The sequence below is a fragment of the Martes martes genome (assembly GCF_963455335.1).
Source record: "Martes martes genome assembly, chromosome: 5".
Lineage (NCBI taxonomy): Eukaryota > Metazoa > Chordata > Mammalia > Carnivora > Mustelidae > Martes > Martes martes.
In genome coordinates this window covers 80,852,882-80,864,298 of record NC_137892.1, presented here as the reverse complement: position 1 = coordinate 80,864,298, position 11,417 = coordinate 80,852,882, and the positions used below count along the sequence as shown (strand labels likewise).

Sequence of the window (11,417 nt, the reverse complement as noted above, 5' to 3'; positions counted from 1 at the left end):
TTGGGGTACCTGGGTGGCTCAGTTGTTAAGTGTCTGCCTTCGGCTCAGGTCATGATCCCAGGGTCCTGGGATTGAATCTCGCATCAGGCTCCCTGCTCAGCGGGAAGCCTGCTTCTCCCTCTCCCACTTCCACTGCTTGTATTCCTTCTCTCACCATGTCTCTCTCTGTTAAAAAAAAACCTCTCTTTTTTGTCAAAAAAACAAAACACACACACACACACACACACACACACACACACACACGACCAAAAATAAATAAATAAATAAATAAAAAGAAATAACACAGAATGACTATGATCTTATACACCTAGGCCTTGAAGTTTAAATCAGTCCAAACAACACACAAACATCTTAGTAAGACCTACAGTTAGCAGTAGTCTTTTAAACTTTACTAAATCATAAGTTTGAGAATGTCTTGAATAGGCAGAGACCATTATTTTCAGAGAAAAGAATGATTAAATACACAGAGTATTTGAGGAATGTATGAGAAATTCCTATCTTATTCAGTTAGGCCAGGATGTAGACCCTTCCAACTCACATGATCTTCTCACTATTATAACAATCATATCTAAAAATGACAATAAGTGGAAATAATCAAATAACAAAGAAGATACATAAAGACTGGCAAACGATTTGGGCTATAGCCAGAATCAGAAGATGTTAAAAAATATCTTACAGAAGCTTATACATTTAAAAGCGATAAACTGACTGTTTATAAAGGAATTTGCTACTATGATTTTAATTAAGTTTCATCAACCTAAGATAGAATTGCAATAAATGTGAAGAAAAAGTATGGAATATGCTTTTCTGTTGTTTTTTTATTCAGCAAAGCATGTATTTTTAAAACAAAATCATTCAGGAAAAAAAATCTGGGGATGCCACAATGCAAACAGAACACAGCAAAGTCTCCCCGCTGATAACATATTGTGACTTTTTATTTTGGCATGGAGACGCCACAGAAACTCACAGACTTAAAACATATATACAATCAAAGATTCCAAGTGCTTCTTTGGGAAGTATCATTGGAATAAGGAGTTACAAAACTGTGAATGGCTTCTAGAAGGCAATTTACTACATCACTCTTTGTTCTCACAAACTAGAGTAATCTCATTCTTTGGCGGCTGAAAATATATGTAATCTCTATTTTTACAGCTGGTGACCCGCAGTTAATTTTCATCAGTGGCGGGATTGGCCAAGCTTTCACTGTCTTCGGCCGCTGTGCTGTGTCCCCGTTGGCTTGGAATAGCAGGAAGCACTCGGTTTGTCCGCAGAGGTCCTCCAGACAGAACTGTGGAGAAAGAACAGAACGGGAGTCTTTCAAGGTTTGCTTCTCTCAGAGTCTCAGGACGAATGGAGGTGGCAGAATGAGCAGTGGAGGAATATCTAAGGAGCCTGTCTTGGTGAGAGCCCGGCTGCAGGAAAAAGCTGTGTCTCTGTATCCATTCAGGCTTACCACGTGTCATCAGCGATGTCAAATATGCACAAACACAAGACGGAGCCAAGTTTGTTCAAAACACATCGGGCCCTGCATGCCTGGCAGAGCTCTCTTTTCCTGGGGTGGAGTAGCTGTTGATGGCCAAGTCAGCATAATGCTTTAAATGAGCCCCACGACATCTGTACTGCTATTTTATGCGAACCTCAAAAGGTTCTCAGGGTTCTCTTAAAAAAAGCCCTCCGTACCTTTCCATTTCTTTTTCATTGAGCTAAACCTGATCAAATATCTTTATCTTCCCTTCTCTCCTTACATTTAATTGTGGAGAAGGAAACGCTCCTGGGCTCTGCCAAAGATAATCCCTTCTCTGGCTTCTCCAAACCCCACCAGGATTCAAGGCCAAGTGACTACTTAATTGGGTATCTTTGTGAGTCATTTCTGCTTAAGGTCAGGCTTGAATTTCATCTAGTGATTGAATTCACACCATCCCAAACTCTCACTTTACATGGATCAGGAAAAGCAAAGGAATGGATCTGAGATTTTGGTTTTGGCTACAAACTCTTTGAGTTTGGACATATTATCTCCATCTCTCCTTTTCCTTATCTGCGGAAGGACAGGGTTACACTAAGACCCCACTGGTCACTGTTTTTACCTAAGGAATCCTAGAACCCTTGACTGGTTCCTTCCAAACTACAGCCTGGGGCAGAGAAGACATGTTGGATATTTATTCTGTGCAAAGTGTTGCCAGGATTTTCCACCTATTACCTCATGTAATCCTCCCAACAACCTTGTCAGGATGGCACTGTTCCTATAGGCTAAGGGAGGAAACTGAAGGTTAAGAAACTTGTCTGACCAGCGCAGCTCTAAAATCATCCAACCTCCGCAATAAAGAGGGTATGGAGAAAGAGAGCAAGAGCGAGACAGAGAGAGAGAGAGAGCATGAGAAAGTACCTGCATGCTTGCATACATGTTATAAATGATGGGGCTAGGATAGAAAGAAAAGGAAAGAAGGAAATTAGAATTCTTAAGTATTGCTTGTTTGCATGAGTCATCTGACTCAGTGTCTTATAGTTTTGCTCCTGGCTCTGCTACTTACTACCTAAGTAATGTTGGGCAAATCATGTAACCTCTTTGAACTCAGTTCTCTCATCTGTACAATAGGAATAATAATAGAACCTGCCTCCCCATACAGATATGAGGATATACAAACTCAGAATTTCTGGGTATGGGGCCCAGAAATCTACTTTATAACAAGCACCCCAGGTAATACTTTAAGTACACTCAAACTTGAAGGTCACTGGCTGAATAGAATATATTTAATATTTTATATTTAAGAAATTTTTGTACAAATTATAAAATAAAGCAATAATGTCAAAAGCAGTATGGGTGAACAGCATCTCCATGATTATTCCTTTCTGTTTAGGGATACATAGCTTCTGAGTACAGGAATAACACATATTTGTATCTGTTTATCAGAGTAAGGAAAGCAATGTCAAGAGACAGTCTTAAGAATTTTTAAAGCACCTTCTTAAACACATTAAATAGTACAAAGCAAAATAAACTTGTCATTGTTTTTATAATCCAAACACAAAAATTCCTCAAGGGAGGGAGTATTCTTTTTTTTTTTTTTTCCTAAACAAGCATTACCAAGTTGGATGAAGCTTTAAATACTGTCTCTCTTCTATTTTCCTGTAATTCACAAGTTTTGGTGCCTGATGTTCCCTCAAAATATGAAAGTAAACTGAAATAACAATTGGTGCGTCTAGACATGTTAACACTAGCAAAGGCAGCCGAAGAAGATTCAGAATACTTACATTTTTGGTCTGGCAGAGGAGCTAGGTTGTTCCGGGTGATAGGAAGGTCCCTGATCTGGGGTCTGTTTGGGGACAGATGCTGAAAATTTTGTCCTGGGGACAAAAAGAATTGTATCAATCATCTGAGACATAACCAAGTACAAATTACAAAATCCACTGCACTAGAGAATATTGAAGTTATTAGAGATTGCGGAGTTTAAGATGCTAACAAGAACAAAAATCGTAACAGCTACACTTTACTAAGTTTCTATTATAGCAAAGTCACTGTTTCAATGAAAGAAAAAGACATCGGAAGTCAATTCTTGAATAAACTAGTTGAAATAAAATTTTATAAATAGCACAGTTGACCACCCACTCCATAAAACTTAAAAGTTTGAAAAAATAAAATAGGGTATAAAGTTTAACATCTTAGTCAAATCTGTGGTGAAAAACACAAATCAGTAGGATATATTCTTCTAGATTAGTGTTTCTCAATGCTGGCTGCACATAGGAATTATCTGAGGAGTTTAAAAAAACACTCTTGCCCTAGCCAAACCCGAGATCGATTAAAAGAGAATCTCTGGGGCTGGAATGGGGCATCAGATTTTTATCAGTTTTGAACAGATTCTAAAATACAATAGGCTTGAGCATCACTGCCCTAGAAGATGGGATCTGGGTGAAGGTACTCAGGAGATGGCTACTCTCTAAGTTAGGCCATAAGCTTTGGGAGCCCTGTGTACTGCCTGTTGGGAACCATTGGTTAAAATCTCAGGAATTTAGTGATCGGCTTGACATCACAGTGGCAGCCTGGCGTCAGTCATGGTAGAAATATTTATGCTATGGACATGGCAAGCACTGATTTCTCTCCTGGAGAGCCAGCTGTTAAATATTTATCAACACACTACTGATTATAAAAGAGTGATCTAAACCTCTTAAAGTAGAAAGAATACCCAAGGTATTTATTTATTTATTTTTATTTTTTTTAAAATATTTTATTTATTTATTTGACAGACAGAGATCACAAGCAGGCAGAGAGGCAGGCAGAGAGAGAGGAGGAAGCAGGCACCCTGCTGAGCAGAGAGCCTGATGCGGGGCTCGATCCCAGGACCCTGAGATCATGACCTGAGCTGAAAGCAGAGGCTTTAACCCACTGAGCCACCCAGGCGCCCCAAATACCCAAGGTATTTAGGTCCTTTTAAATAGCTGACCAAGTGGGACAGAATTAGACTCATTTGCCAGCTTGGGCAAGAGATGCTCCCTCTCTAAGCCTCAATTTCATGACCTACAAAATAGTGAAAATAATTGTATCTGTCAGAGGAGTCAAGATGGCGGAGAAGTAGCAGGCTGAGACGACATCGGGTAGCAGGAGATCAGCTAGATAGCTTATCTAACCATTGTGAACACCTATAAATCCAACGGGAAATCGAAGAGAAGAAGAGCAACAATCCCAGAAACAGAAAATCGATCACTTTCTGAAAGGTAGGACCTGCGGAGAAGTGAATCCAAAGCGACGGGAAGATAGACCCCGGGGGGAGGGGCCGGCACCCGGCAAGCGGCGGAGCGACGGAGCACAAAACCGGGACTTTTAAAAGTCGGCTCCACTGGGAGACATCGCTCCAGAGGCTAAACTGGGGGGAAACCCAGGCGGGGTCAGCATAACCCCAGGACCTGCGGGGTCACAGAAGGACTGGGGGTGTCTGAGTGCCGCAGAGCTCGCAGGTATTAGAGTGGGGAAGCCGGCTATAGCGACAAAGCCGAGGAGTGAGCTCTAAGCCCGGGGTTACCTTGTGCCGGTCGCAGGCTGGGTGGACTCGGAGCGCGGCCGGAGGCCGCGGAGACAAAAGCGACCCGGCGCTTTTCTCCAGCTCCAACAATTGACTGCTTTCCTCGAGGCGCGACCGCAAGCCAGGGAGGCGGGGCTATTGGGCGCTTTGCTCTGAGAGCGCACTGAGGAGCGGAACCCCAAGCTCTCGGCTCCTTCGGGCCGAGAGATTGGGAGGCCGCCATCTTCATTCCCGTCCTCCAGAACTCTACGGAAAGCGCTCAGGGAACAAAAGCTCCCGAAAGCGAACCCGAGCGGATTACTTAGCCCGGCCCCTGGCAAGGGCGGTGCAATTCCGCCTGCGGCAAAGACACTTGAGAATCACTACAACAGGCCCCTCCCCCAGAAGATCAACAAGAAACCATCCAAAACCAACTTCAGTCACCAAGAACAGCGGAATTCCACAGCAGGAGAAAGCAAATCCTACCTGGACAAAATGACAAGGCGGAAAAACTCACCTCAAAAAAAAGAACAAGAGGCCGTACCGAAGGCTGGAGACCTAATCAATACAGACATAGGTAGCATGACAGATCTAGAGTTCAGAATGACAATTCTCAAGGTTCTAGCCGGGCTCGAAAAAGGCATAGAAGATATTAGAGAAACCCTCTCCGGAGAGATAAAAGCCCTTTCTGGAGAAATAAAAGAACTAAAATCTAACCAAGTTGAAATCAAAAAAGCTATTCATGAGGTGCAATCAAAAATGGAAGCTCTCACTGCCAGGATAAATGAGGCAGAAGAAAGAATTAGTGACATAGAAGACCAAATGACAGAGAATAAAGAAGCTGAGCAAAAGAGAGACAAACAACTACTGGAACACGAGGAGAGGATTCGAGAGATAAGTGACACCATAAGACGACACAACATTAGAATAATTGGGATTCCAGAAGAAGAAGAAAGAGAGAGGGGAGCAGAAGGTATATTGGAGACAATTATTGGAGAGAATTTCCCTAATATGGCAAAGGGAACAAACATCAAAATCCAGGAGATGCTAAGAACGCCCCTCAAAATCAATAAAAATAGGTCCACACCTCGTCACCTGATAGTAAAATTTACAAGTCTTAGCGACAAAGAGAAAATCCTGAAAGCAGCCCGGGAAAAGAAGTCTGTAACATACAAGGGTAAAAACATTAGATTGGCAGCGGACCTATCCACAGAGACCTGGCAGGCCAGAAAGAACTGGCATGATATATTCAGAGCACTAAATGAGAAAAACATGCAGCCAAGAATACTATATCCGGCTAGGCTATCATTGAAAATAGAAGGAGAGATAAAGAGCTTCCAGGACAAACAAAAGCTGAAAGAATTTGCAAACACCAAACCAGCTCTACAGGAAATATTGAAAGGGGTCCTCTAAGCAAAGAGAGACCCTAAAAGTAGTAGATCAGAAAGAAACAGAAACAATATACAGTAACAATCATCTTACAGGCAATACAATGGCACTAAATTCATATCTCTCAATAGTTACCCTGAATGTTAATGGGCTAAATGCCCCAATCAAAAGACACAGGGTATCAGAATGGATAAAAAAACAAAACCCATCAATATGCTGCCTACAAGAAACTCATTTTAGACCCGAAGACACCTCCAGATTTAAAGTGAGGGGGTGGAAAACAATGTACCATGCTAATGGACATCAGAAGAAAGCTGGGGTGGCAATCCTTATATCAGATCAATTAGATTTTAAGCCAAAGACTATAATAAGAGATGAGGAAGGACACTATATCATACTCAAAGGGTCTGTCCAACAAGAAGATCTAACAATCTTAAATATCTATGCCCCTAACATGGGAGCAGCCAACTATATAAACCAATTAATAACAAAATCAAAGAAATACATCGACAGTAATACAATAATAGCAGGGGACTTTAACACTCCCCTCACTGAAATGGACAGATCATCTAAGCAAAAGATCAACAAGGAAATAAAGGCCTTAAATGACACACTGGACCAGATGGACATCACAGATATATTCAGAACATTCCATCCCAAAGCAACAGAATATACATTCTTCTCTAGTGCACATGGAACATTCTCCAGAATAGACCACATCCTGGGTCATAAATCAGGTCTCAATCAGTACCAAAAGATCGAGATCATTCCCTGCATATTTTCAGACCACAATGCTCTGGAGCTCGAACTCAATCACAAGAGGAAATTTGGAAAGAACGCAAATACATGGAGACTAAACAGCATCCTTCTAAAAAATGAATGGGTCAACCAGGAAATTAAAGAAGAATTGAAAAAATTCATGGAAACAAATGATAATGAAAACACAACAGTTCAAAATCTGTGGGACACAACAAAGGCAGTCCTGAGAGGAAAATATATAGCAGTGCAAGCCTTTCTCAAGAAACAAGAAAGGTCTCAAATACACAACCTAGCCCTACACCTAAAGGAGCTGGAGAGAGAACAACAAAGAAAGCCTAAACCCAGCAGGAGAAGAGAAATCATAAAGATCAGAGCAGAAATCAATGAAATAGAAACTAAAAAAACAATAGAACAAATCAACAAAACTAGGAGCTGGTTCTTTGAAAGAATTAATAAGATTGATAAGCCCCTGGCCAGACTTATCAAAAAGAAAAGAGAAAGGACGCAAATAAATAAAATCATGAATGAAAGAGGAGAGATCACAACCAACACCAAAGAAATACAAACAATTATAAGAACATACTACGAGCAACTCTATGGCAACAAATTTGACAACCTGGAAGAAATGGATACATTTCTAGAGATGTATAAACTACCACAACTGAACCAGGAAGAAATAGATAACCTGAACAGACCCATAACCAGTAAGGAGATTGAAACAGTCATCAAAAATCTCCAAACAAACAAAAGTCCAGGACCAGACGGCTTCCCAGGGGAATTCTACCAAACATTTAAAGAAGAATTAATTCCTATTCTCCTGAAACTGTTCCAAAAAATAGAAATGGAAGGAAAACTTCCAAACTCATTCTATGAGGCCAGCATCACCTTGATCCCAAAACCAGACAAGGATCCCACCAAAAAAGAGAATTACAGACCAATATCCTTGATGAACACAGATGCGAAAATTCTCACCAAAATACTGGCCAATAGGATCCAACAGTACATTAAAAGGATTATTCACCACGACCAAGTGGGATTTATTCCAGGGCTGCAAGGTTGGTTCAACATCCGCCGCAAATCCATCAATGTGATACAATACATTAATAAAAGAAAGAGTAAGAACCATATGATACTCTCAATAGATGCTGAAAAAGCGTTTGACAAAGTGCAGCATCCCTTCCTGATTAAAACTCTTCAAAGTGTAGGGATAGAAGGCACATACCTCAACATTATCAAAGCCATCTATGAAAAACCCACCGCAAATATCATTCTCAATGGAGAAAAACTGAAAGCTTTTCCGCTAAGGTCAGGAACACAGCAGGGATGTCCGTTATCACCACTGCTGTTCAACATAGTACTAGAAGTCCTAGCCTCAGCAATCAGACAACAAAAAGAAATTAAAGGCATCCAAATCGGCAAAGAAGAAGTCAAACTATCACTCTTTGCAGATGATATGATACTATATGTGGAAAACCCAAAAGGCTCCACTCCAAAACTGCTAGAACTTATACAGGAATTCAGTAAAGTGTCAGGATATAAAGTCAATGCACAGAAATCAGTCGCATTTCTTTACACTAACAACAAGACAGAAGAAAGAGAAATTGAGGAGTCAGTCCCATTTACAATCGTACCCAAAACCATAAGATACCTAGGAATAAATCTAACCAAAGAGGCAAAGAATCTATACTCAGAAAACTATAAAGTACTCATGAAAGAAATTGAGGAAGACACAAAGAAATGGAAAAATATTCCATGCTCATGGATTGGAAGAACAAATATTGTGAAAATGTCTATTTTACCTAAAGCAATCTACACATTTAATGCAATCCCTATCAAAATCCCATCCATTTTTTTTAAAGAAATAGAACAAATAATCCTAAAATTTATATGGAACCAGAAAAGACCTCGAATAGCCAAAGGAATATTGAAAAAGAAAGCCAAAGTCGGTGGTATCACAATTCCAGACTTCAAGCTCTATTACAAAGCTGTCATCATCAAGACAGTATGGTACTGGCACAAAAACAGACATATAGACCAATGGAACAGAATAGAGAGCCCAGAAATAGACCCTCAACTCTATGGTCAACTAATCTTCGACAAAGCAGGAAAGAATATCCAATGGAAAAAAGACAGCCTCTTCAACAAATGGTGCTGGGAAAATTGGACAGCCACATGCAGAAAAATGAAATTGGACTATTTCCTTACACCACACACGAAAATAGACTCAAAGTGGATGAAGGACCTCAATGTGCGAAAGGAATCTATCAAAATCCTTGAGGAGAATGCAGGCAGCAACCTCTTTGACCTCCACCGCAGCAACTTCTTCCTAGGAACATCGCCAAAGGCGACAGAAGCAAGGGCAAAAATGAACTATTGGGATTTCATCAAGATCAAAAGCTTTTGCACAGCAAAGGAAACAGTTAACAAAACCAAAAGACAACTGACAGAATGGGAGAAGATATTTGCAAACGACATATCAGATAAAGGGCTCGTATCCAAAATCTATAAAGAGCTTATCAAACTCAATACCCAAAGAACAAATAATCCAGTCAAGAAATGGGGCAGAGGACATGAACAGACATTTCTGCAAGGAAGACATCCAGATGGCCAACAGACACATGAAAAAATGCTCCACATCACTCGGCATCAGGGAAATACAAATCAAAACCACAATGAGATACCACCTCACACCAGTCAGAATGGCTAAAATTAACAAGTCAAGAAATGACAGATGCTGGCGAGGATGCGGAGAGAGGGGAACCCTCCTACACTGTTGGTGGGAATGCAAGCTGGTGCAACCACTCTGGAAAACAGTGTGGAGGTTCCTCAAAAAACTGAAAATAGAGCTACCCTACGACCCAGCAATTGCACTCCTGGGTATATATCCTAAAGATACAAACGTGGTGCTCCGAAGGGGCACGTGCACCCGAATGTTTATAGCAGCAATGTCCACAATAGCCAAACTGTGGAAAGCGCCTAGATGTCCATCAACAGATGAATGGATAAAGAAGAAGTGGTATATATACACAATGGAATACTATGCAGCCATCAAAAGACATGAAATCTTGCCATTTGCGACGACGTGGATGGAACTAGAGGGTATCATGCTTAGCGAAATAAGTCAATCGGAGAAATATAACTATCATATGATCTCTTTGATATGAGGAAGTGGAGATGCAAGGTGGGGGGGTTTGGGGGGAGGTAGGAAAAGAAAAAATGAAAAGATGGGATTGGGAGGGAGACAAACCATAAAAGACTCAATCTCAAGAAACAGACTGAGGGTTGCGGGGGGGAAGGGGGATGGGAGAGGGTGGTGGGGAAATGGACATTGGGGAGGGTATGTGCTATGATGAGTGCTGTGAAATGTGTAAACCAGACGATTCACAGACCTGTACCCCTGGGGATAAAAATACATTATATGTTTATTAAAAAAAAAAAAAATAATTGTATCTGTCTTTTTCACTTGTCATACAAATTAAGTAGGAGAACAAATATAAAGCATTCAGCTTACAAAGTTAATGCTCACAAAATATTAGTAATTATTACAGTTTTATTCTGTGGAGTGTTTAACATGATCTCCTGGAGAGTGGGGAATCTTTTGATCTTTTGCCTCATAGTCTTGTAAGAATCAAAACACTAACAGAACTGCTCATATGTTTAATTCTGCTTGGGTCAAGAAGTCCTTAGAATAAGGGGGAAAAAGCATTAGCCAAGATCCACTGTCCATCTGTGTAAGGAGTCCAATGATATATTCTAAGGGCAGAGATCTGAGCACTGCCATTTGATGAAAATTGAGCAAAATTTCCAGTCTCTCTGGTGGATATTATATTTTTATTCCTTTGTATTATAAAGGTCAAATAACTTCATAAGCTATTTAAAAAGAAAACATCCCTGAATAGAATAACAGTAAGTGATTATAGCAAGTACCCATATCAACTCATACCTTACTTATCTATGAACATTTGAGCAGAAATTTACAAAACCAAGAAATGAGATAATGATAATTATGGTTAATGTTTACTGAGAACTTAGGACTCTCAGGAACTGGGCTGAACCCTATAGGCATGACTTCATTGAATCTTAACAATCACTTTCCCTTGTGACACAGATACCATTATCATCCCCACTTTACAAATGAGGACCCTGGGTTGGAGGACTTCTCAAATCTGCTCAAGGTCGCAGAATGCAAAGCAACAAAGCTCCAACTTAGGTCTGTCCGACAGAAAACCCATCCTGCCTCCCTAGCAGCCAAAGCCATTTTGACAAGATAAGAGATGGGCA

General features: G+C 40.6%; 1 protein-coding gene across 1 annotated transcript in view; it reads right to left on the bottom strand.

Moving 5' to 3' along the window:
* Positions 1-919: 919 nt before the first annotated feature.
* The window catches only part of ANKRD55 (ankyrin repeat domain 55), a 96,324-nt gene continuing 85,826 nt past the window's right edge, over positions 920-11,417 (bottom strand). The window contains exons 10-11 of the mRNA XM_080804929.1: positions 3,247-3,339; positions 920-1,288 (exon numbers count right to left, since the gene is read on the bottom strand). Coding sequence (XP_080661055.1) covers positions 1,167-1,288; positions 3,247-3,339 — 215 coding nt within the window. The 3' untranslated portion in view covers positions 920-1,166. The remainder of the gene's footprint in view (positions 1,289-3,246; positions 3,340-11,417) is intronic.